The sequence below is a fragment of the Gopherus evgoodei genome, chromosome 2 (genome assembly GCF_007399415.2).
Source record: "Gopherus evgoodei ecotype Sinaloan lineage chromosome 2, rGopEvg1_v1.p, whole genome shotgun sequence".
NCBI lineage: Eukaryota > Metazoa > Chordata > Testudines > Testudinidae > Gopherus > Gopherus evgoodei.
The window spans coordinates 213,984,472-214,010,806 of NC_044323.1; the positions used below are offsets into that span (position 1 = coordinate 213,984,472).

At 47.2% G+C, this 26,335-nt stretch overlaps 2 protein-coding genes across 6 annotated transcripts in view; both read right to left on the reverse strand.

The window, feature by feature from the left end:
* The window catches only part of NPC1 (NPC intracellular cholesterol transporter 1), a 66,747-nt gene extending 62,828 nt beyond the window's left edge, over positions 1–3,919 (reverse strand). The window contains exon 1 of the mRNA XM_030552918.1: positions 3,746–3,919. Coding sequence (XP_030408778.1) covers positions 3,746–3,829 — 84 coding nt within the window. The 5' untranslated portion in view covers positions 3,830–3,919. The remainder of the gene's footprint in view (positions 1–3,745) is intronic.
* An 18,610-nt stretch (positions 3,920–22,529) lies between these two features.
* ANKRD29 (ankyrin repeat domain 29) overlaps positions 22,530–26,335 on the reverse strand; it is a 40,099-nt gene continuing 36,293 nt past the window's right edge. For all 5 annotated transcript variants that reach the window (XM_030549556.1, XM_030549554.1, XM_030549555.1 and 2 more), the window contains one exon: positions 22,530–24,358. In XM_030549556.1, coding sequence (XP_030405416.1) covers positions 24,275–24,358 — 84 coding nt within the window. In that variant the 3' untranslated portion in view covers positions 22,530–24,274. The remainder of the gene's footprint in view (positions 24,359–26,335) is intronic.

The window sequence follows — 26,335 nt, forward strand, 5'->3', positions numbered from 1 at the left end:
TGATATAGAAATGCCTTCACTTAAGTGCCTCAGTGGTGCAGCTGTGTCACTGCAGCATTTTAAAGACCTACCCTAAGTTAGTTTAGAAGTAAAATAATATACACTACAGACCCGTTTATGCACGAACCCACTTAGCACGCAGTACCACCATGCCTCCCAGTGCTACGTATTTAACACTCGAGATTCATTAACACGCTTTACAGGCATTTGCTGTGTAGTGCTACAGATTTGCTCACTAACTCACTGACATTGAAATCAACACAAAGTGCAGAGCGGAAACATGTTGTATGTCTTTACCGCTGATGGGGGGGGAGAGAAGGGGGGAAGAGAAGGGTTAGCAATGTTAAAGCGCTGCTGTGGCAGCACTTTAAGGATGGTCCTTTGCTGTGGCAACGCTTTAAGCATCCTCAAAGTGCGGCCATAGCAAAGGACTCGTCCTTAAAGTGCTGCCATGACAGCACTTTAATGTTGCTGCCCCTTCTCTTCTCCCCACACCCCCCCATCAGCGGTAAAGACATACAACATGTTTCCGCTCTGCACTTTGTGTTGATTTCAATGTCAGTGAGTTAGTGAGCAAATCTGTAGCACTACACAGCAAATGCCTGTAAAGCATGTTAATGAATCTCGAGTGTTAAACACCAGCAGGGCCACTGACAGGGGAGGCAAAAAGGGTAGGGCCATGGCAGCGCTTTAAGGATTGTCGTTTGCCATGGCAGCGCTGGGCCGTCGCCGCAGAAGGGGGCGGGGGGAGGGGGAGAATTCCCAGGCCCTTTAAATTGCCATGGGAACCCCGGGCAGTGCAGACCAGACAGCCTGGAAGGGCTGGCTGGGGGATGCTGACCACTAGCCCTGCCCCTTCCGCCAGAGGCCAAGCCGCCCCGTCCCAGTAAGTGTCCTGAGTTACTTTCACCCTGTGTAGTAATAATCATGCTTTTATTAGATTACACATTTGAATTTATATTCTTGCAAAGCGCCGTTATCAGACAGGCCTGCAGTACTTGGGAGACACTGTGAATACATATGTAATCCTAGATAATTATACATGTATCTACAATATAGATATTTTAAGATATTTCTTAACCCGTGGTCCTTTAACCCGCAGTCGTGATGGCTTGACTCCCAAGAATCTTAGGTTACAGAGGCCATTAAAATTTTTTTTTCTTGCATTGTTTAAAGCTTCATCTTACAGAATTTGTGCTGTGTTTCATAGAGGATCTCTAACCTACATCTGTACCATGACACATTACAAGATATGAATGATCATATCCTTTTTTATTATAAAAATGAAAGAGCCCTTAATTGTAAAACAGTATATTTGTTTGCACCATTTACATTGAGATATTATTCTGAACTTAATTACACTGTACCCCTGCCCAGGTTTGCCTCAGGCTGCCCAAGCGATTGTTCAGTTTAAGAAGTTCACTGTGGACCCCCATATAGAAGTTTTACATTGGTAGAATGAATTATCAAGAGATAGATCTAAACCAAAGGTTCTCAAACTGGGAGTCAGGACCCCTCAGGGGGTCATGAGGTCATTACATGCGGGGTCGTGAGCTGTCAACCTCCACCCCAAACCCTGCTTTGCCTCCTGCATTTATAATGGTGTTAAATATACGAAAAAGTATGTTTAATTTATTGGGGGGGGTCGCACACAGAGGCTTGTGATGTAAAAGGGGTCTCCAGTAAATAAGTTTGAGACCCACTGATATAAACACATACATCAAGAGAGAAAAGATGGTCCAATGTTTAGGGCAATAGCTTAGGACCTAGAAGATCTAGAGGGTCAATACCCTGCTCCACCACATACTTCTTGTGTGACCTCAGACAAGTCACTTAGCCTGTCTGTGCCTCAGTAAAAATTAAGATACTTCCCTACCTCACAGGTATGTTGAGGATAAATATACAAATAACTGTGAAGCACTTTGAAATCTACTTATGAGAAGTGCTAGGTATTATATATGATTACAGTGGTTCTCAAACTGTGGGCTGTGACTCCAAAGAGGATCATGACCCTGTTTTAATAGGAGTCACCAGGGCTGGCTTCAGCCTGGGGCAGTGTAGCTTGGGTTACAAGCCCCCTGCCTTGGGCTGAAGTGGTGGGGTTGGGCTTTGGCTTTTCCCTGGCCCTCACCCCCAACCTGGGGTGGCAGGGCTCAGGCTTCAGTCCTCCCTTTTGGAGCCACATAGTAATTTTTGTTGTCAGAAGGCAATCACAGTGCAATGAAGTTTAAGAACCCCTGTATTATTATATACTAAGTGCTAGTACAGAGGAGAGCAAACTACAGCCCGCAGAACCATCCTGCCCAGCCTCATAGCTCCTGGCTGGGCAGCTAGTCCCCGGCCCCTCCCCTGCAGCCACACCACCGCGCAGGCAACACTCTGGGCAGCGCAGCAGCGTGTTTGGCTCTGACCAGGAGGCGCGGCTCCAGATATGCTACTCTGAGCGGCATGATAAGGGGGCCAGGAGTCCTGGGGGGCAGTCAGGGGACAGGGGGCAGTTGGATGGGGCAAAGGTTCAAGGGGGACAGGAGATTTGATGGGGTGGGGTCACAAGGGGCCTGTCAGGATGTGGGGGTGTGGATAGGGGTCAGGGCAGTCAGGGGATGGGTTGCATGGGGGTGGCATCCCAGGGAGTGGTCAGGGGATGACGGGGGGGTTGGATGGGTGAGAGGTTCTGAGGGTGGCAGTCAAGGGGCAGAAAGTGGGAGGAGTCAGATGGGGGTGGGTATAAAGTGTCTGCAGAACAAGGGCCTAAAACATTAAAGCAGCAGTCAAGTCCAATTAAATCAACAGGACTAATAGTGCATAAATGTTTGCAGGGCAAGCTTGGAGCATAGTCAGTTTCAGTGTTCTCCTAGTATGGAGAATCAGCTTCCCCTGTTGTGAGACTTCCACTCAGCAACAAGAGAAACTCTTAGCAAGGGAGGGAAAACATGACTATAAAACCACAAAAAATTAGCAGGGGAACAAAAGTGTCAACTTTTAATTTGGCAATGCCTTTTAAATAAAAATGATTTTTTTACAAAAAACTAGTTCAGTCATCAGATCTGTGTTTGCAGACATGCAGATTTTTGAGGGGCTGGGAGAAGAAAAGAAATAATTTGCTCCAACAAGAGCTCAGATGAAAGTCATCAGGTCTCATCCCAAGTGAAGTCGTGTCTCTTGCCTAACGTGAGCCCCATTCCTTCAACATGTGGCCCAGCACCACTCATTGAAACTGCAGCCGAGCCCTGTCCTTGTCCAAGGAACAACAATTACTGTTACTTCTCTACCACCCAGCGGGGCCCACGTGGATTTCCACAGGGCAGAGAGCTGCACGTGGGAGCAGAAAACCCAGGAGAACCACAACCGCAGGCTCAGCCGGTTACGGGACGATGGGGTGTGTGTGTGTGTGGGGGGGGTGTCACGAAAGCAGAGGCACAACAGCCCCACATCTAGTGTGACCAGATGTCCCAATGTTATAGGGACAGTCCCGATTTTGGGGTATTTTCTTATATAGGTTCCTATTACGCCAACCCCCGTCCCGATTTTTCACATGTATGGTCTAGTCACCCTACCCGGGTCCAACCGCTTCCACCTTGGGGCCCTTCCCAGCCCCTGGCTCCGCCTCGGAGTATGATGCCGGCTAGACTACAGCAGAGGACGGGACCCATCGCAGAGGGGAGCCCGGAGCCCTGGGCCGCGCCGCCCAAGGGGTCGCCCCCGCGGGAAGGAGCAGCCCCGGCCGGGGAGGCCCCTCGCTCACCTGCACCGGGGGCAGCACCAGCAGCCAGGCGAGCAGGCTCAGGCTGCAAAGGCCCCACCTGGGGCTGCGCTGCTCGCTCCTCATGCCGGCCCGGCGGGGTGTCTCTCCTGGGGACGCGGAGACCGCCGCTGCCTGCTGCTCCCGTAGCTCGTCAGAGGGCAGCCGGGCGGCTCCTCCCCGCGCTGGGCGGTGCCGGGCGCCGCGAGGCTCCCTGCGAGTGGCTGGAAGCGACAGCGTCTCGGCTTCTCCCTGCCTCCGCAGCAACCGCCGCGGCTCCTCCTCGCACTCCCGACCCGGGCCGCGCCTCCGCCTTTTCCAGCGCTGGGGGAGGCGCCGCGGCCTGTCACGCCACCTCCGGGCGCCGCGCCGCGCCGCGGCCTCTCCCCGCCCAGTGCTGCTCAATCACCCGGCGCGCGTGCGCGTGCTGCTGCCGGGGGGGCGAGAGCCGGGGCCTGGTAGAGCCGTGAGGTGTGGGGCCCCAGGCCAGGCGGGACTGGCCGCCGATCGCCTTGCGGGGCCTCTCACGCGCAGCGCGAGGCAGGGGCTACCCAGGGAGGGGCCTCGGGCCTGTTGGCAGGCGAGGGAAGGAGGGAGGAGAGCTTGCCCAGCTGGTACTAGGGTGCTGAGACCGCAAATACGAAAAATCAGGGTGGGGGGTGGGGGGTAATAGGAGCCTATATAAGAAAAAGATCCCAAAAATCAGGACTGTCCGTATAAAATCGGGACACCTGGTCACTCTAGGTGCTGCGCTTGCCACAGCAGGGTCCCTGACATCCCCTGGGGTTTGGATGGTGGCAGCTTGTTTGAAATACGCCTCTTAGCCCCGTGGCAGGAGCAGAGCTTTTGTGGTAGGTGAGGCAGTTTCCAAGGGAGGGCCTGGAACACAGCCATAAACCCAGACACCCCTGAGATGCGGGTAAATGCAGATCCCAGTCTTGTGGTTGGGCCCTGCAATGGCCAGCTCAAAATCTCAGAGTTAATCCCCCCTGAGCTTTAGGGTTCTTTGGATCCAAATGTTGCAATGTGGGCTGCTCTGTACTGATTGCCTGATTTGTGAGACCAGACATAGGCTTGGGCTATACTACATACTTTGGTATAACTGTCACTCAGGGGTGTGAAAAATCCACACTCCTGAGTGACATAGTTACACCGACGTTAACTCCCCATGTAGGCAGCGGTGTGCCAAGGAGAGAGCTTCTGCTGCCAACATAGCTGCCACATTTTGTGGAAGTAAGTTTTGTGCAGCTCTGCTCCTAGCAGCTTAGCTTACTCTCTTCTTAGCTCGGCCCCACTCCATCTGACTCAGACAATTCCAGCTCACAGGGAGGATGGGATCCGCTTGGTCTCCTGACTCCTTGATTAGCATGGCTGTCCTGTCATTCAGGCTGATCTGGAGCATTGGCCTCTCCACCAATATAGTGCATCTGGAGTGCATCTGGAGTGTCTTCACCAGACGCACTATAGCAGCACAGCTGCAAATTTGTAGTGTAGACTTGCCTTTAATTTATGCACTGAATACTGTCACTCTAAATCTAACTTCTCAGTCCTCGTCCTCAACGGAAACCTGTACAACACTCAAAAGATGAACATGAGAGCTTAAATTCATATCTGCTAGACACTAAAAATCATGATTTTAGTAAAGACCCTGGATTTAAGTTTATTACAACAATCTGTAACCCCCTTTTTTTAAATGTATGACTACAGTGGTGGTAATGGTCTACTTCACTGTAAATGGTCTCTTACAATATGTGTTAACTACTTATGCTAAACAATCTGTTGCACCTTGTATTTAGCTGTGACACTGGATATGTCAGGCCTGCACAACTCGTAAAACTGGGAGGGCCATATTACTCCAAAGAAAACAGCTGAGGGCTGAAACACCTCAGCACCTCCAAAACACTACCCCCCCACCTCCTGAAACACAACACACACACACCCCCAGCGCCACCCGCCCCACGGAAACAAACCCTCCTTCCCCAGCACTGCCCCACCGAAACAGCTGTGGGCCAAAAAGGAAGGTTGGGGGGGGTGATACTTTATTAAGAATTTTTCAATTAAAGCAAACAATCGTATGTGTTGCACACTAGGAAGGCACTGACAGTGTGTAGAAACCTGTAGTGTAGAGGGAGAAAGAAACGGAGTGCATAGGATGACCAGATCACAGCAGTAAAATAGGACCCACACCCTCCTGGCTCAGCCCCATCATCAGACCCCTCTTCACCCTCTAACCCCCACCACTGGCTTGCTGCATCCCTCCTAGTCAGTCCCCCACACACCACTCGCCTCCTTTCACCTCCTCCCTCCCCTGCCAGAAACCCCCATGCCCACCCCTAGAACCCCTGTTGGCTCACTGCTTGCCTCTTTGCCCACCTGCTCCTTGCCCACCCGCTCATCTCCCACTTGCCGCTTGCCCCTTCGCCCCCCCAAGTATAAAGCCTCACTCAGAGACCCAGGGGTCACTATATTACTGCACACAGCAGTCAATCAATGCAGTTGTATGTAAGGGGACTGTTGCCCCCTTACTAACATTCAGTGGGAGTGTTTGATTGCTAGCTCCCAGCACTAAAAGGGGAGGGGTCGATGGGAAATCAGGAGCCTGAGATTGACAGTCTCCAGGACCATGTGGAGAGGCCAATGCTCCAGATCAGCCTGAATAACAGGACAGGCATGCTAATCAAGGAGTCAGGAGACCAAGGGGATCCCATCCTCCCTGTGAGCTGGAATTGTCTGAGTCAGATGGAGTGGGGCCGAGCTAAGGAGAGAGTAGGGGCCCAAGCTAAGCTGCTAGGAGCAGAGCTGCAGCCCAAAAAGCCAGAGCACAGCCCAGAGAGAGAGACCTGCCCTGGGAGGGGAGCTGCAGCAACCAGGGCCAGACAAACAGCCCAGGAAGCAGGTGAGAGCTGAGAGAGTCACAGAAGCAGCCTGCAGAGCAGAGCTGTAGCAACTAGAGCCAGGGAGGCCAGAGAAGCAGCCCAGAGAGCTGAAGGCAGAGCAGCAGTAGCAGCCGTGCTGAGGCAGTGTGGAGCTGGGGCTGGAGCAGTCTGGAGCTGGGTGCGGTGAGCAGCTGGGGAGAACGAGGGGGACCCTGGGCAGTGGGCTCAGCACAGGGAGATGCCTCAGCCAAGAGGCTCTGCAGGCCAGACTTGGAGGGGGATCATAACCCTGACAGAGCGGGGGTGACACTGGGGAGAAGGGTCCTGCCACCGAGAGCCTGAGAGAGTGTGTGGCCACTGCCAGAGCAAGTGTCCAACCTGCAGTATCCCTGCAGCACGGCCAGGGCCTGAGAAGGAAGCCTGGGACCTACAAGGAACAGACTGTGAACTGCCCTGACATTCCAGAGAGACTGTTTGTAATGTTCTCTGCCACAGAGCAGGGAGATGTGTTTTCCTTTAACCTTTTCCATTTTTCCTTATTCTTTTTTAAAATTAATTGTTAATTAAATAACTTGTATTTGCTTTAAATTGTATGATGTGATCAGTGGGTCAGGGAGGTGCGCAGTGCAAAGAGAGTACCCCGGAGTGGGGACACCCTAGCCCCTGTCCTGGGTGACCAGAGCAGGGTTGGGGGTTGAGCCCCCCAAGAATCCTGGGCCCAGCCTTGCTGGGGTTGCGAGGACTCTGCCAGACAGGAGAGTGGAAGGGGAGTCCTCAAGGGCAGGGAGGCCCCTGGGTAAAGGAAGTGGGAGCGAGAACTCAGATCCTTTCGCCAGCCCACTTCACTGGGGTAGTGCAGAAGCCAGGAAAGTTCCCCACAATAGCGGGACCATTCCCCCGCTTACATGTAGATAAATCTCTGCATTATGCATTTTTACTTTTATATGACTTTGTATTGAACCTTGGTAATATGTTATAGCGGGCCCCTGAGGTAGTATAATTAAGGTAAAAGAAAAATATCTTTTTGTTAGAAGTAGAATAAGACCTTTCCCCACTTTGTAATCGATTGCCCCATTGAATGATGAGGTGTGAATGAGGAAGGCAAGCACCTCCAGACAGCTGCAACCCTTGAAGAGGGGATGGGAGCCAGACCAGATCAGGCCCAGTGCTGCTTGCTCACCCCGATGTAGTGGGACAGTGGTAGCCACTCCATAGTTCAGACTGATCCTAACCTACAACTAAGATCCATTTTTAACTTCCGTGTAACTTCTCCAAAAAATTACCAGATCCTCTGAGATCTCCTAGGCCAAGTGGGATTTGTCTGGGAGTTTAGTAACCTTCAGAAAAGGGGTTTTGCAATTAAGATATTTCACAAATATCCATCATTCCCTTTCTGAACATTTTCCTAGCTACCTACCCCTAAAATCGCTTGGCCCCAAACGCCAGGTGTCTGGCTGAGTCGGACGGGAGCCTCTGAGTGTTACTGGGGGAGAGCTGGGGGAATCACAAAGACCTGTGTCATGTTTATAACATTGACTCTGTAAATTATTTAAAGTGTCCTCCAGAGTCCTGGCTCTGTGGCAAGGGCTGCTCTGCAGAGGAAGAGGTGGGGGCCTGGATCAGGTGGGATGTGGCTAGGATTCTTGGGGGCAGGGCAGGTGGGGTGGTGAGGAACGGGGAAGAATGATATGGCTGTAGGGTTGGATCCGTGAACTGTTCGTTTCTAGGCTGTCCTGCCTTTGAGTTTTTAGTGAAGCTGTCAAGTATTTGTAAGTGAGATTTGTTGATGGGCTTTTAACTGGGCTCCTCTAAAATTTACACAGCTTAATTCTTCAGCTAATGAAGTGGTTTGGATTATGTGCAGTATGTCATAGTTCTCTCTTCTCCAACACGGGGATGGACATTTGATTTGATCCTGTCCTCACTTTGTCTTTGCACTGCTGGGGACAGACTTGGCTGCACATGTTCCCAAAGTGTGGTGGGATTGAGTCCATAGAACTGGATGTGTGCACATGGGGCCATCTTCTTCTGACTGCAAGATAGAAAGAAGCTAAATATACATTTAAACATCCTCCTAAGGTGGCTTTTCCATGGAAGCAGTTGCTGCAGTGATGACAGGTACATGAACCCATGAGGTAGTCCCTGCATTAACCAGTTTTCCACACTATGAAAAAGTTGAAGAACCCCTGATACAAACACAGCAGCCTGTCTGGTCCTGGGATTAGCAGTGATTCCCCTCCAGAGACTGTCAAGCCTTAATGACCCAGTTTTCTTTACCACCCTGGGGCAGTTACTTGAACTTTTGGGACCGTTGGGGGCATTCTGCCATTTCCCTCTGCCAATTGCCCCACCACCATTGCCTGCCTCCTCTTCCCCCCCCAGCTCAACTACTCACCCCCTGCCATTGCGCACCCGCTTGCCTCCTCAGCCTCCCCACCCCACTGCTGCCAGCTCACTTGCCTGGCCTCTTACCTTCTGCCGCTGCCCCCACCTCCTGCCGCTGTCTCCCTCTCCACCCTGCCACTGGCCCCCTCATCACTCCACCCACCTGCCAGCCAGCTGTTGGCTTGCCTACACCCCCTCCCCCGCAGGCTGCACAGCGAGCCCATGTGAGCCACATCCGTATGTTGTGCAGGCCTGGGATATGTTTATAAGGGGAGAAAAAACTCACAGCTGCCCCCAGGCCAGCTGACTTGGACTCCAGAGGCTGGGGCTCCAGAGCTGAAATAGCTGTGTAGATGTTCAGGCTTTCGCTGGAGCCTGAACTCTGGGACCCTGCAAGGGTGGAAGGTCTCAGAACGCTGGCTCCAGCCCAAGCTCAAACTTCTACACAGCAATTTTTATCACCACAGCCAAAGCCCTGCTGGCCTGAGTCAGTTGACCTTTGCCAGCCATAGCCGTGCCACAGGGCTTTTATCCCAGTATAGACATACCCTCTAAGTACCCTCCTAGACCTGAAGAAGAGCTCTGTGTAGCTCGAAAGCTTGACTCACCAACAGAATTTGGTCCAATAAAAGATATTACCCCACCCACTTTGTCACCCTGAATACTAGGAGGTTATCATTAAATCCCTCCTTAAAAATGTAAGCATTGCTTTAACAGATCCTATGTCTCTTTTCTCAATCTCAGTTATTCTCATTGTGACAGCATAAGAGTTTTTATCTGACCTGAAAGTGTTATGGTAAGCCCTGATGCTGCAAAAGCTTTTGTATGTGCTTAAATGTATGCATGTGAGTAGTCTCATTGACTTTACGGATCTGCTCATCTGTGTAAGTGTTTCCAGCATTGCCCCCCTAGAAGCTGCAGAAAAGTGCTGAGTTTATCATGAACTGATGGTGGAATTTCATTAGTTCATAATATTTTAAAGCTTGGACATCTTTTTTATTAATTAAAGCATTTAAAATGCTGCTTCTTCCTTTTGTGGGGCACAGATGGACATTTTTCAGATGAACGTCGTGGTGAATGGTCTGAATTTGCCAATTCATGAGCATCACAAGACTGCAGTCAGCTTACCGAGAGGCTAGCCAGTGAGAGACACAGATAAGTGATTCAGCGTATCCTATCCAAGCGTTACAAATAAAACATGACTCATTTTGCAATCCAAAATGCATACTAGCCACTTTCCCAGGGTACATATCTTGTCCCGCATGTTTTATGACATTTTTTTCTAGTAGAGGCATGTCCTGAAAAGAGCAGCAAACCTACAGGAAAACAGCCTGAGTTTAGATATAGCCAGCACTACACTCGATTTTAATTGAGGAGGATTACTTGACTCCATCTGCTCACCAGTAACCAACCTGTCCATGATTTAGAACTTTTTTTTTACTTTAGCTGAGTCTAGAATCTGCCCGTTGTATACTTTGTATATTAGTTTGCTAAATTTGTAAAGTGATTTGAGACCCTTCAGGATGAAAAATTCTGTATAAATTATATTAGGTGTCTTGCTAATGCATTTATTCTGTAAATCTGCAAGTTAGTGTAAATTATATGCTGTACATTACAAACTGCTAAATAGTTTCAAAAACACTCCTTTGGACAGACTTTTTACATTTTTTAATATTTTAATCTCAACCCTGTGCAAGATGGATCAATGCTATGTTAATACAAACAATATGTTTTAACACTATCTTCTGAAATGAAGTAGCTGAAATTATGTGCTACCAAATTAATTCTTAGTGTAACTCTGTTGATTTCACTGGCCCACATACTTTTGTTTGCATAGGTGAAACGTGCTCATGTGCAAACTGTTGAGGTCAAGTGGCCTGATCCATGTTGTAATCCCCGGTTTGGGAAGAAGGAGTATCCAATCTGCTAATGTGTTTGTAATCTGATTCTAAGGAAACAGACTGAATAAACAGAGAGTGAGACACATCCACACAGACACTCATAGTTTATGGTTCATACAGCAACTGCTGTCTTGTGCAAACATTTATAAATGAACCAAAAGCTTGGTAACCTGACTAACCATCACCATCTGTTGGTGAAAAAATGAATTGCTGTTTATAAATGCTAAAAGTACAAGCCCCCCATCTTATCAACAGTATTACTGGCCCAGAGGGGACTCGTGTGACCAAAGAGGGGTTGGGACCAGAGCCGTAACAAGGAATTTTTGCGCCCGAGACAAGGACCGGCTCCAGGCTCTTCGGCGGCAATTCGGCGGCGGGTCCCTGAGTCCCTGTCAGAGAGAAGGGCCTGCCACCGCATTGCCACTGCTGCTTCATTCATTCTTCGGCGGCAAGTCTCTGAGTCCCTCTCGGAGAGAAGGACCCACCGCCAAATTGCCCTCGGAGAATGAATGAAGTGGCAGCGGCAATTTGATGGCAGGTCCTTCCTGCCGAGAGGAATTTAGGGATTTGCCGCTGAAGAAGTGGCGGTGATAGAGCTGCCACCGAAGCGCCGCCGACTGCGGTAAAGCTGTGCCCCTCCACTTTGCGCACCCGAGGTAAGTCCCTCACTCGCTTCGCCTTTGTTACGGCGCTGGGTGGGACCATGGCCCAGTCTCCACTGTGTGCAGGCATAGCTATGCTGCGAGGAAAGTTGTCTACCCTTGTTGAAAAAATTTAACAAGTCCCACCACCCAGCAAGCTCCTTCCAGAGCCCAGGCAGCATTATACTTTGCAAAGACATAATGTGTCTAGGTGCTGCCTCTTGGGCCGTGTATCTCCTTTCCTTCCCTCTTGTGGCTTGGCCTATACAGATACATAACTGAGTCTACAGTTCCCACAAAAACCACAACTGCTTCCCTGAAGTTTCAAAAGTGGAATCAGCTAAAGAAGATCTGCATCCACAGCTGGAAAGGCAGTACATAATCATTTCACACTGATCTGTCATAGGTCCTGAGCTAGCGGTGCAGGGGGTGCTGCAGCACCCCTGACTTGAAGGGGTTTCCATTATATACAGGGTTTAAAGTTTGGTTCAATGGCTCTCAGCACCCTCCCTATAAAAAATGGTCCAGCACTCCTGTGTAAAAATGTCAATAAAATTTCTGGTTTTCCAGTAATTTATTATTATTACCATTTATGATTTGTATTGCAACAACACCCAAAGGCCTCAGTAGGAACTGGGGACAACATTGTGCTGGGCTTGTACAAACAGACAGGAAGACATGTTCTCTCCTTGGAGATCTTGCAATTACAGACAAGATGCAACAAGTGAATTAGTAGGTTTCAACTAATGTCACACCCACCTCCTACTCAGTAAATCCAAACAGGTACAGCATGTTCCAAAGCTGATTTTCAGATTTAATCAGAATAATGCTGCCAGTCCTGAGAAAATTGGTGTTTGCTAGTTAGTTCTGTACACATTTCTTTTGTAGTCTTGTCTGTGTTAACCTTCATCATCTATATGGAAGGGTTACACCTTTTGTTACTCTTTCCTCAGTGTACTTAATACTTGAGTCAAGTACTATTAGCATCCAAGTTCCTAGCTGGAAGCAACAAGCCATATATTATAGAAGAGAGAGAGCCTGTTATATGCTTGATGCTGCTAGCAAACACCTGATTGTATAAGAAGACATATTGGACCAAATCCTCAAAGGTACCTAAATACCTCTGAGGATCTGGGCGAATACATTTAGGCACTGAAATACCTTCACCTCCCTAGTTTGCCTCAGCCTGTGCAGAAATGTATAAACCATTTGCCCAGTGCTGGTGCACCACGCCACACAGTTCTCTGGTTGGGAAGCAACTGGCATGTATGGCTCCTGGCCTTAGGGGTAGCCTGGGGGGGCCGCATGCTGCCCTGCCTCCCACCCACAGGTGCAGCTCCCATTGGTTGGGTCAGGGCAGGGGAGGAACTAGAACGAGCATGACTTGTGGATGTTGAGGGATCATGTGGCGCACGCCTCTCCCATTGCTGCCCGGCCCTCTTCGCCTCACATTCCTCGTGTGGCTGGGCTTGAGCTGTGGCACGTGCCCTGCAGCGAACCGCAGTCTGTCTGTTGCCCCATCGCCTGCACCCAGGAGTTAGAGAGTCCAACCGAGAGGCCATTGGCTCAGCGGGAGTTATACCCTTGCTGGCACTTGCCAACTCCTATGATCCTAGTGTCCAACAAAATGCAGTTGGAGCTATTTTCAACTTCACACGATCAGAACGGATCCAGCAAGTCCTGTGCAGGGAAGGAGCCCTCCCTGTTCTCATCCTGATGTTAGAATCTCCTGACTCAAAAGTACAGTATTATAGTTGTGCAGCTTTAAGCAATGTGGTAGCCAACTCTCAGCACCATGAAGCCATGTTGCGAGTTGGGGACAAATTCCTTCTGCTGGTGCATCTAATGCCACAATGTGTCTTTTATCACCATATCTGCCTCTGCACATTTCTGTGGCTGTTTCACCACCTGTGTACTGCCCTTATTTTCTCATTTAACGATTGCAGGCGCTGTTGTAATTTTTAATCAGGTTTTATCTGTGTCTGTCACTGAGGTCACTGAAACGGGATAAGCCGTAGTAAAACGTGGGTGGGAACCATTGTCTAGTAGTGACTGAGGATTTGTCTACACTGCCAATTGAATGACAAAATTTTTGTCGTTCACGGGTGCTTAAAAAAGCCCCCACTCCCACCCACGAAAGACAAAAGTTTTGCCAGGGCAAGTGGTAAACGGCTCGTTATTGGCAGGAGCGCTCTCAACAATGCGAACCCCACTCATAGGGGGTGGAAGTATTTTGTTGGCAAAAGTCCCGACAAACAGCGTTTTCACTGCCTGACTTCTAGTGACAGGATGGTGTCGCTAAAAGCTGTGTAATCTATACAGGGGCAGCTCTGTTTTTTGCTGCCCCAAGCACGGCAATCAGGCAGTCTTTGGTGACACGGCCACAGGTGATGCCGATTTGGCGGCATTTCCTGCGGGTGATCTGATGGTTCTGCTCCTTCCGCACTCTCCACCTAATTCGCGGGACTGGCGGACCTCCCGCAGAAATGCTATCAAAGGCCTCTTAATTCCCACCGTCATGGCAACTGGCCTGCCGCCCCCGCGGCTTGCTGCCCCAGGCACGTGCTTGCTGCGCTGGTGCCTGGAGCCACCCGTCTGTGGGATTCTCAAAAGAAAAGCACTATAGAAAAGCAGTGTAGTGGAAGTAGTAGTATAATTTTTCACAGCTTCATCAGGGTTTGACTAAGGAAATTCTGCGCTTCTGCTGCCCATATTGTACATATTCTGTGGATAAAGTCTGAAGTGCTGTCAAACTGACACAGTTCACAGGCACTGAACATTTGAGGAAATTCAAACTGAACCCATGCCAATACCTGTGAATGGCTGATAACTCCAGGCATCCCTTCAGTTTGCTCCCAGTCCATGGGAGCACGATGGAAAGGATGTGCTTTGACAAGTAGATGTTTTCCCTGCTCTTTCCTGATCTAACAGTGCTCTCACACTATGACTGGACTCATGTTTTTTCTACCAATTTTATGGGGGAGATGGTCTCTTTAATTCTTTAGATTGGCAAATCAGAAACTGCTATTGAGTCAATAGATTTTAAGGCCAGAAGAGATCACTGTGATCATCTAGTCTTACCTCCTGTATAATACAAGCCATTGAATGTCACCAAGTGATTTCTGCATCATGCCTATAATATCTAGTTGAGTTAGAGCATATCTTTTAGAAAAAAATCTAATCTTAATTGAAAGATTTCAAGCGATGAAGAATCTACCACTTCCCAAGGTAAATTATTCCAATGGTTAACACCTTATTTCTAGTCTGAATTTGTCTAGTTTCAGTTTCTAGCCATTGGATTTTGTTATGCCCTTGTCTGCTAAATTAACTAGCCCTCTGTTATCAGACATCTTCTCCCTATGTGGGTACTTATAAACCATTAATAAGTCACCTCTTAACTTTTTCTGGGATAAACTAAATGGCTTGAACTTCTTAAGTCTTCTTTATTTCACTGCTCCTGTAGAAATATTTGATAAGGCTGCATGCAATCTCTACAAAACACAATTAATTCCAATAGAAAACTGCTGTAATAGGATAAAAAGCCTGGGGCATCGCACACAAAGGCAATTTAGACTGTCTTTTATTAGGGTCAAAATCAACTGAATACAATAGTATGCATAGCAAGAGAGTGTAGGCATTTCTTTGAATTGAAATAGGAGGGATCAGTGCAAAACTTTGTTTCATTTAGTAAAAAAAGGAGCAGAACCATCAAGATATGTCTACCATAGGTGCCGAGTCGATGAGTGCTCCAGCCCTGAGCACCCACGGGGAAAAAATGGTGGGTGCTGAGCATCCACCGGCAGCCCCATCAGCACCTTCCCCTTCTCCCAGTGCCTCCTACCCACTGGCGGGCCCTGCCAATCAGTGCTTTCCCCTCCCTTCCTGCACTCCCGCCTGCCGCAATCAGCTGTTTTGCGGCATGCAGGAGGCTGGCAGGGGGAGGGAGGAGGAGCAAGGATGTTGCGCTCAGGGAAGGGGGCAGAACAGGGTGGGAAGAAGCAGGATAGGGATTTTGTGGGGGTGTGAAGGGGCGGGGAGAGGGTGGAGTGGGGGCAAGGCCTGGGGCAGAGCTGAGGTCGAGCACCGCTCCCCCGGCACAATGGAAAGTCAGCACCTGTGTTGTATATGACTTATGGAGTAGCAGTGTGAGCTTATTTCACATTTATTTTTCTTTCCTCTCCCTCTTTTGAGACCTAATCCAAAAGATATTAAAGTCCATGGGAGTCTTTCAATGATCTTTTGATCAGGCCCTTGGTTTGTCATGCTGAATTTAGTCTGCATGCTCTTCAGGGTGGGAACACTGCCTTTACTAGTTTTGTGGAGTTCCTAACTCATCTCCAGATGCTTGAAAAATACTGAAGGTATAAAGAACTGGCTGGAGCAGAATGGTGGTACGAAAAACAGGACCTAGAAAATCACTTATTGTATTCTGTAACAGTTTAAGCTTATTCATATACAAACTGTACACTGCTATTACATGTGGAAACAAACCTACAGAGGAGGACAGCAAATAACCCCTGAACTATAAAAACAGTAAAAGAAAGCTGAATAGCATAGTTATTTTAATTTGAATGATGACATGGAAAAGTGTGCCCTAACAAAGCAATATATCCAGTGTAGCATCATTATATTTCATTGAATAACATAAATGTGCATACGTTTTATAAAATATACAGCACCACAAGTCAAAGAGAACACTGGAATTCAGAAAAGAATGACAATTATAACAAAACTGTATGGACCAAATGCGGAGCTGCGATGAGAAGGTGCAGCTCCATTTATCTCTATGTGTGCACACTGCTGAAAACCAGAGCCTTGTGCAGTCTTTGGGGTTGTTCATATGTGCATTATGTATAAATACAGTACCAATACCTAATGTAGTGCAACACTACAGTAAGGCAAGGATTCCAAATGAACATTTTTAAAGCTATTTTATTCCTTTCCCGTGTTAATTTTAAATATAATGCTTATGGACCTATTTCTGTGCAGCTTGTTTTCTTGTGCAACCCAATAGATGTTAATGGGACTTCAGTGAGTCTGGCTTAATTAGGGTTATTTATCTCTTGATCCACATGGGGGAATTTATACATATAAATTCCCCCGTATGCACCTCAAAAGACCCGGATTCTTGGGAATCACATTTGTCACATGCTCTTTTTTTTAAATTCAAGCATCATGGCCCAGCTGTTTAAGATCTTTTATTCTAAATAAATTTTGTGTGCACTACACAAAACATATAGAAAGGCCTTTTCAAAAAGAGTATGGACCATATTTATCATTTAAGTTAGTAGGGTTTCCCCAGAGATCACGATGACCCTTTGTATTTTGGGCATTCATAATGAATCACCTGTGTTAATTGAGGGCCAGTTTGTGGCTGCAGATGTGTGGGCTGGATCGTGTGTTACCATCATAGCTGTGACTTTTTAAAGGGGAAATGAAACATATGAAAAGGACAATTTAATTAAGATGAAAGTGCCACCATATTCATTATGATTGGATGAATAAAGAAAGCTAGATTATTCTTGCAATTAGGCCCTGACTCAGGCAAATTAGCACGGTACTTAATAAAGTGCATTTACTATGGCCTGCAGCTGTACCACCTTGTGCTCTGCTCCTGTCAGCTCTCATAAGCTAAACAGGGCGGAGGGGCCAGTATTTGGCTAGGTGACCTCCAAGGAAGACCTAGGTGGTGCTATGATTCAATCTGTGTAACTGTTCCCCCTGCGTCATTACCAAACATGTCCCCTAGCACATTACTGGGGGCCTTGTGGTGGTGGGCTTAAGTTTATGAGGTCACAGAGAGCTCTTTGAGTCCATGGGCTCTGATTGCACTGTACCAAGTCTGGAACATCAGCTTTTTCAGTGCTTTGTAGCTTTTCCTCCATGCGCATCCTCTCTTCCTTTTATGCTCTGACATTAGTACTTGAAAGGGGTAGTGCTAGAGATCTTTTCCTCCTTTTTAACTCAGTGTTTGTAGCTTGCACATACTCTAATAGACTGTGCATTCACTCATTGCTGAGGGGAGGTCATGAGGGTGTGGCACCTGAAAAGGTCACAGGTGGAGAGGGGTATTTGAGGGGGCCCCATGAATCTTACTTTGCATAGTGGCCAAATCAGGACCACTGTACTTCTGGAGATGCTGTCTTTTGGGTGAAATGTAAAACCAAGGTCCCCAGCACAGGTGGTTATGAGAGACCCCGCAGCACTTTTAATACCTGACTCTCATTAACTCTGAAGTCCTGGCCAAATTTTAATTCACTTGCCTACCCTTGTTCCCACTGCTATTCCAGCTGGGTACAGTATACCTTACTGTGGCCTAAAATATTGTGTAATGCTGCAGTGAGTTTTTACACAGCTGCTGCTCTCTTCCCACCTCCACCCTCTCAGAAGTGAATGCAATGTAGTGGTGGATGAAGTGATTCATATCTATCTCCCTGCCTACTTCACAGGTACATTCTGAAGCTCATGAAGCTAATAATGTTTGTAAAGTGCTTTATAATTCTTGGACAAAATGTACAATAGCAGTGCAAAGTAAATTGGATGAATATCTTTGAAGTAAATAGCGTGAAATTCAATAAGGACAAATGCAAAGTATTCCACTTAGGAAGGAACAATCAGTTGCACACATACAAAATAGGAAATGGCTGCCTAGGAAGGAGTACTGCAGAAAGGGATCTGGGGCTCATAGTGGACCACAAGCTAAATATGAGTAAGCAAGACACGAGAAGTAATTCTTCTGCTCTACTCTGCACTGATTAGGCCTTAACTGGAGTATTGTGTCCAGTTCTGGGTGCCACAATTCAGGAAAAAGGTGGACAGATTGGAGAAAGTCCAGAGAAGAGCAACAAAAATGATTAAAGGTCTAGAGAACATGATCTATGAGGGAAGACTGAAAAAACTTGATTTGTTTAGTCTGGAGAAGAGAAGACTGAGAGGGAACATAACAGTTTTCAAGTACATAAAAGGTTGTTACAAGGAGGAGGGAGAAAAATTGTTCTTCTTAACCTCTGAGGATAGGACAAGAAGCAATGGGCTTAAATTGCAGCAAGGGAGATTTAGGTTGGACAGTAGGAAAAACTTCCTAACTGTCAGGGTGGTTAAGCACTGGAATAAATTGCCCAGGGAGGTTGTGGAATCTCCATCATTGGAGATTTTTAAGAGCACACTAGACAAACACGTGTCAAGGATGGTCTGACAATACTCAGTCCTGCCATGAGTGCTGGACACTAGACTAGATGACCTCCTGAGGTCCCTTCCAGTCCTATGATTCCGTGATTGTGATTGTGATTAATATAAATGCTGATTCACTCCAGCAACGAAGAGAAAACAGGTCTCCTCTTTGGAATAATCAACAAATCCTATTAGTATATATGTGTGCAACACTGTGAAGACGAAAGGGGCTAAGTGTACAGAAGTATTTTAACACTTTCACTGTGAGGAGGGATGTTTCATTGCATGGAGAGGTATGCTACTGCAATTTCTAAACCTATCTGCATTTACACTGTGCATCTTTGATTGCTTTCCTCATGGGCAACTGAGTCTGAAACTGCCTCCTTCAGAGGCATGGGGCTCAAATAAATATTCAAAGTAAAGGGCTGGGATCTTTCCTGTTTTTCAGTCCCAGTCTTGCTGAAGTCACTTTTGCCCTGATCCTCCCTTTTTTACAAAGCCCAATACGGTTCTATTTTAAAAGGGGGGATCAAGGAGACTGGTAGTGCCCTCTCCGCTCAGGGATAAAGTGCACTCTCTGCTATGGTCATCTCTAAAAGAGGCCCTTAGGGCTTCCTCATAGCAGCAAGAATCCCAGACATTCAACAGCTGTGTCAGAGTCTCCCTGCCCCAACAGTTAGCCAGATGTGGAAGAAAGGGGGAACACACTCAAGAACCCGAAAAGTCCTGTAGTAATGCAGGGGGAGACACCCACAGAGAGGCCTGGAACAGCCCCCTCGATTTCTGCCCACCTTGAGCAGGACTGGAGACAAGTACTCACTGAGAAACCTGCACTAACTGGCAGTGGCGGATTAATGATTTTGCCACCCCTAGGCCCTGAAATAATTGTCGCCCCGCCCCAACTCCACCCTTTCCCTGCCCCCATTCCAATCCCTTCCCCAAAGTCCTGCCCCAACTCCACCCCCTCCCTGCCCCTATTGGATCCCTTCCCCAAATCCCCGCCCCGGCCCCACCTCTTCCCCCAGCGCACTGCGTTCCCTCTCCTCCCCCACCAAACAGCTGTTTCACGGCGCAAGCAGTGAGAGGGAGGGGAGAGAAACAGGATGCGGTGGCAGGCTTGCAGAGGAGGTAAGATGGAGCAGGGGAGCTTCTCCGTGGGTGCTCAAGTTTGCCACCCCAGGCCTAGGCCTTGTCGGCCTAGGTGATAATACGCTGCTAACTGGCCACCTGAGCTTTGATCTCTCAGTTCCTTTATTCCAGCTGTAGACAGGGCCACTGCTGGTTACTCTATCTCTCTATTTTGACCTGTACAAGAAAAGAGGGCTGTCAGAGGCCAGTTCTTCTCTCTTCTGGAGTCAAAGAAGCCAAATATTCCTCCCTTTGGGAGTGTGGCTTGTCCAATACTGCATAACTAAGGTGTGTTTGACCTTGACTCACCCACTGAGGCTGGCTATTAAGGGCTTTAAATGATTGCTTGCCTGCCTACCTCACAACTGGCTTCTCTATGCATGATCTTCATTGCCTCTAGTCACTTCCACCCACTGCTACTCTGAAAAAGCTCTAGGGAGACCCTTCTCTGAAGTGATTGGGGGGAGGAAGGGGAAAGGATTTACTTCTGAGGGGGCAAGGCTGCCTAGAATCCCTTAAATTCCTCCAAAACAACAACTTTAGAAAACGGCTCCAGAAACCCACACTGGGTTATTAATGAACACAAAGTTTGAGTCCAGTCCTATGAGGTGCTGCACAACCCAAGTTCCTACTGAAGTCAATGGGATTTGAGGGTGCTTCCCAGCCTCTTGCAGGGTAAGATCCTGAGTGTCATGGAGACAGCAATGCTTTAAGTATCTATGCATAATTCTTTAATCCCATACTAACTTGTCTACAAGATTTAATTAGGCAAAAGTATTGCTTTAATTCAAGGAAAGCACAGTTTTAATTACCAAACCAAGCAGATTGTTCTGGTAAGATCTCATACTCTAACAGGAAAGCATTCGGCTTTCCGTTCTAATAGCATATATAACAATAGTAGCTTGCAAGCAAAGGTGCATTCACTTCTATTAACCAGGACTTGGATTCTCCTCTACCTCCCTTGCCCTCAAGAAAACAATAACTTGCACGGAGTACCAAGTTCCTGGGGTTATGGCTATAATCCATATGTTGGAGGAAACAGTTTGCACTAAAGTGAACTATACTCCCTCAAGCAATAGTAAAGTGACTCTTTTTTATTCACTAAAGGAAGAGTGCTAACTAAATGTCAGACTTGCAGTCTAATTTTAACAAGGCAGCAGTCCATGTTTCCTTGGGAACAAAAGCCCTGTCTACGCTAACACTTTGAAGCAACTTGCCATGATTTGGAGGGGGCAGAATGGTGTGTGTCCACACACCGAGTTAGCACCATGTCTGAACCTCACCAAGGGAAATCTGTAACATGGTTTTGACTAACATGATTTAGGGCATGCCTATACTGACTGCAATAACTACTGTATATTGATGTAACATGGTACAGGGCCACAGTTAAAACATGTCAAGGTCCTATCCACATTACAGAACCTTAACCATGCTGTATCAGGTCCCTGCTACACTAGAGGTCTGAATCACAGCAAGATTAAAGGTTGCAGCTGACTGTTCTAGCACTATTTATTAATGTAGCCATTTATTATGGTCACACTAACAGGCCTGTACTGTATAAACTGGTGTAACGTTACTCCTGGGGGAATTCTGCACCACTGCACATGTGCAGAATTTATGTCCCCACAAATTTCTTTGCTTCCTTGCAGAAAAATGACTTTCTGATGGGGAAGCAAAGGGAAGCCACAAGAGCAGTCACATGACCTTCCTCAGTGTATTTTTTGGGCACCCAAGGGAACCAGCAGAGAGCTAAATCTCTGTGGGGTAGAGGGCAGAATTGGAGAAGACCTGGCAGGTGGCTCTTACCCTGCACCAGGCTCAGCTGCTAGTCCTGGCTGGGCTAGGGAGGACGGGACTTCCTCTTCCCTTGCACGGTATTCGGGGCTGGTTCAGACCCACACTGAGATTTCTCCCCCTGCCAGGAAGTTCTGCAAACTACCCCCCCCCCAACACACACACACACTTCCTGCATCCATCATTCCTCAGCTGCAGGGGGAGGGATCACTGTACAGAGAGCTGCTTCCCCATCCACCATGCATCCAGACCCTCCCACAGAGCCTCACACGCTCCGCACTCAGAACCCCCCTGAGGAGCCCCACTCCCCCTGCACCTGAACCACCACAATAACTCACCCAGATCCCCACCTCGCCTCAACCAGCTGCACCTGGATCACCACACCCAGACTCCCCTGCTAAGCACTATCCCCTCCCATGCCCAGATCCCCCCACCCCTGCTAAGCCCCAACCACCTTCACCTGGACCCTCCTGCAGCATCCTATTACCGTTGCATCCAGAACCAAACAAGTCCCTGTGCATCCAGATCCCCCTGCCCACCTGAATTCCTCACTGAGCTATCTGCATCCACATGGCCCCCACACAGAACCCTCTCAACCCACACCTGGATTCCCCCACACTAAGTCCATCCACACTTGGATCCTGCTGGGCTGAACCTGCCTGGCCACACCTGGTGCACCTGGCATGGAGCAGCAGGGCCCTGGGATGTTTGTGTGGCAGACCCGGTCCTTGCGCTGGGTCAGGGTTGGGTGCAGCCTCACCAGTGAATCCGTGCCTGGGGGAAACTGCAGAGTGATCTCCCACCTCTATGCAGCCAATTGCCTGTGCTCCCCCATGCCATGCTGGAGCCTCCACATTTATTTGACAAATACAATTTACAGAATTTTGCAGAATTTTAAAATATTGTATGCAGAATTTTTTTTATTTTTTTTGGCACTGAATGCCCTCCGAGTATAATGTGCCCACATCACACATGGCCTACCAACTGCTGATGTACCTGCTCATAGTGGCCCCTCTCCCATAATTCCAGGCACAGGTCCCTGGAGCAGTTGCATTGTATAGTAGCTGGTGAACACTAAACCGTGTCGCATACACGTGTTTGTGTGTACAATGTATACTGTACATTTATAACACCCACACGAGTAGGCTTCACAGCTAAATATATGTTAACAACATGCTACATTTGGTTTACTCAGTGACTATTTCCAGTGGTTCTGTTCATGGATTTGAGCATATGTTAGGAGCGAAAGGGAATTACACTGCAGAAGGCCACCAGCTGTCTCCATACCCACTGTTGGATGGATTGTGGTACTACACAGGTGAGAGTTTACTCTGAGGAGGAGATGAGTTTGCTCTCATTTGCTTGATAACTTTTGGGGTAAACTGTAAAGTTTTGGATCGTTTTAATGAGTTGTTGCTTAAGTAACAGCTACCTTTTCTCTTGTGTCTCCCTCTACAATCCAAACAGAGCAGTTAAGGCCAGGGGCTGGAGGGAGGACACCTCTCTGAGGTATCCATTGGTACACAACCAATTTTTCCAATCCTTCTCCCCCACCTCAGGTAGTCACCCCTCTAGCCTATGTTCTGATCCTCAAGGATAGTGGGGAGAACCAGAAGTTACTTACCTCCCCATGCTGGTAAGCAAAAGAACTAGGATTTACTTGGGATGGGGGTGGGATAGCCTGGAATATGTTTTCACTTAAGTCCCCTTTTCAGGTCTCAAGCAACTATGAGATACAGATGAAACAGTTACCTCAGAGCCATGCCAACCCCAGAGTAAGGTAGTTCAATACATATGTAATTGAGGTTTCTAGTGTGGGTGTGTAGATGCTATGGTGTTTGCGCTCCCTAACTTTTCCCCATTGTGTTGTGGGTTATTTTCCTACAAGCCAATAAAAAATTCCTTGTTCTAATTAAAGTTTTGATTTAAATAGGCTGGTTTGTGTCCTATATCCCTGCCCTACACGTGGCTGCAAACAGGGAAGGAGTTATTGGGCATAGCTGAGACCAGATGAGCACCCCTCAGCTTTCTCTCAGGCCTGCATGAAATGGCAGCAGGGAGGAATGTGGACATAGCCTGGTCTCCAAACTGCCAAAGCCTGAAGGGTGCATTGAAGCCTTGTGGGATTGTGCTGAGGAGATTAATTGAACCAGTGCAGCTGGAACATCTGTGCTTCCCACCTACACAAGCTCAATGGTTCAAACTGAACAGGTGCACAAAGAGGCATTAAGACTTGATCTCAGCTAGTGCAGTCATAACAATAGTGAGAATGCCTGTGAAATGGTTGAGCACTTGTGTGTGGCTATAAGGTGTACTACACACATTTTAGGATTTATGGGAATGCTGGGATTTTCAAGTATAGACAGGGCTGTGGTGCAAACAGGCCTTTAGGGCTCTATCTTGCTCTCACTGAAGCCCATGGCAAAACTCCTGTTAGGTTTAATGGTGCAAAACTGAAGTTTTAGTGCACCCTCTCCTCTGTGTTGAAGGCTGACTTTGTTCACAGAGTGGTATCTTGGACATGCTAAAACAATTCTGCTAAGAGGTTCTATAAGCCATTTTCAAAACCAGATTTGCTTTAGGGCCAGCATGGACATAGCTCCTCTCTGTCAAACCACATCTGACACAGTAGTTGGGTTAGCTTTTCCTGTGCTTTTCTTTTGCCCGGAGGAGCCGGAGGATGCGTTCATTTTGTGTTAGTTCTGCTGGCAGTTCATTTGCCTGAAACAAGAAACAGCATGATTAGAAAATGCAGGGCAGAATTTCCAAAACATGGAAGCATTAAAGCCCTGGAAGCATGGACATTAAAAGCATTTAAGTCCTAGAGAAAACGTTGGACGCAATAAAGAATCATTTGTGTTTAAATGTAGGCTGCAGTCTAGCTACTATCGGCTAAGATAAACCTTTAGGCTCAACCCTATGCAACAGTGACTGTGACTCAGTCATAGTTCCTTCCCTGTATGCTTTGAGAAGGAATAAATTACTTCACACCTTTTTTTTGGATGCAACTTATTTCCCTCCCTCCCACAGGTCTGGACAGCTCCATAAGCTAGCATGCAGTAGAGCTGTGGTTCTACCCATTTGCTCATGGGAGGGGAAGGGTATTGGCCATATAGCTCCTGTTCAAGCCCCATCCCCACATGCCAGGCTCTGGGTACCTCTAATGTGGCCACACTCACCTTACTTGCCCTGCCCCCTTCTTTACCCATGTGGCCTTATTAGGGCTAATTAAAATCTAGTCCTGAAAGAGTAATTACTATTTCTTTCTTCCTTGTGTTCACTTCCTATAATCCTGCCATATGCTTGTTTTGAAGCCACTTCATCACAAGCTGTTCAGGTTACCCAAGCCTGGTCTACTGTATGGCTCCTTTATCATTTAGTGGGCCAGTTTTTAAAACCATTTCAAATTTTAGACCGTGTAGAGAGGCCAGGAAAAATTTTCTCCTGTACAAAGGGGTCAGCACAAGGCCTATACAATATGTAAGCTCCACTCAAGTCCTCAAAATAAGGCTTATGTGAAATTTGAACAGTGACAGGCTCTGCGCAGGGGGGCAGGATTTTGGGGTCCCTATGATGGTCCCATAGAAGCAAAGGAGAATATTGCCATTGAATTCAATGGGAGCAGGGGCAGATCTTTAGGACATTATCCAAAGCCCACAGAAGTAAATGGGCATCTAACATTTGTACTGTGTGCATGAGGGAACACAAAACAAAACAAACAAAAACCCAGCAACAAATGGGCTTTGTATTAGGTTCTTAGTGACCAGGATATCAAATATTTTTGTCTCCTACTTTTTATCCACTGAAAACAAAAACAATGGGAATAAGACCTGTAGAAATTAACATTTATATATTATGGAGATATTCCTTCAGAGTAATGTTCTTGTTTTGGAAATCCACCCAACTACACCAAATGGCATTTTATTTTCCAAATATTTTCCAATAGGCGGGAGGAGAGGAAGAACTATAGAATAAAGCTCAAGGAAAGGACTCTATCACCCTCTATCCTCTGCAAATAACTATGTTAGTAGTTGCAAAATCTGGCACATTCGTTTGGATAATATTATCAAAACAAAGTATGAACTACTAATAAAATATAAACTATTGTTTTAAAGAGATTGGCTCTGCTTCCATCTAGTGGAAAGTGATGGAAATAGTATATGTAAATTTTATTTCCCTTATTCAAGATAATTATAATTCCTAGTTCTTATATAGTGAATCTTAAAATGCATTACAAAATCATTATCTTTCCCAATATTAACCTTACTACTTAAATCTTTTATGTAACTATTCTCTTGATTTAAAATCAGAGTTTGTTCCACCTCTGTTTGCAGCCTTTTTCTTCTGTATTTCAGCAAATGAGCTTACTGGGAGGAGTGTTTGTGGAAACAGCATATTTTAAGCAACTGTTAGAGAATACTCAGAAAACAAATGTTGATGAATTCATAAACAAGAATATTTGTACCAGAAACCTGATTCTGAAATGTTCACTCATTCAATCAGAGAACAGAAAACAATACCACGTGACCCGTGTCCAATTACAACTAACCAACCCAACCTGAGAGCAACTACTTGCAACAAATAGCTCATGAACAAACTACAGAGGAAGAAATGTTTGCATAAATTATGCAATATATAATGTAAAATATTTAATTGAATCAAATAAAAACTTGTTTGCAGGCAATTTGCAAACATGAA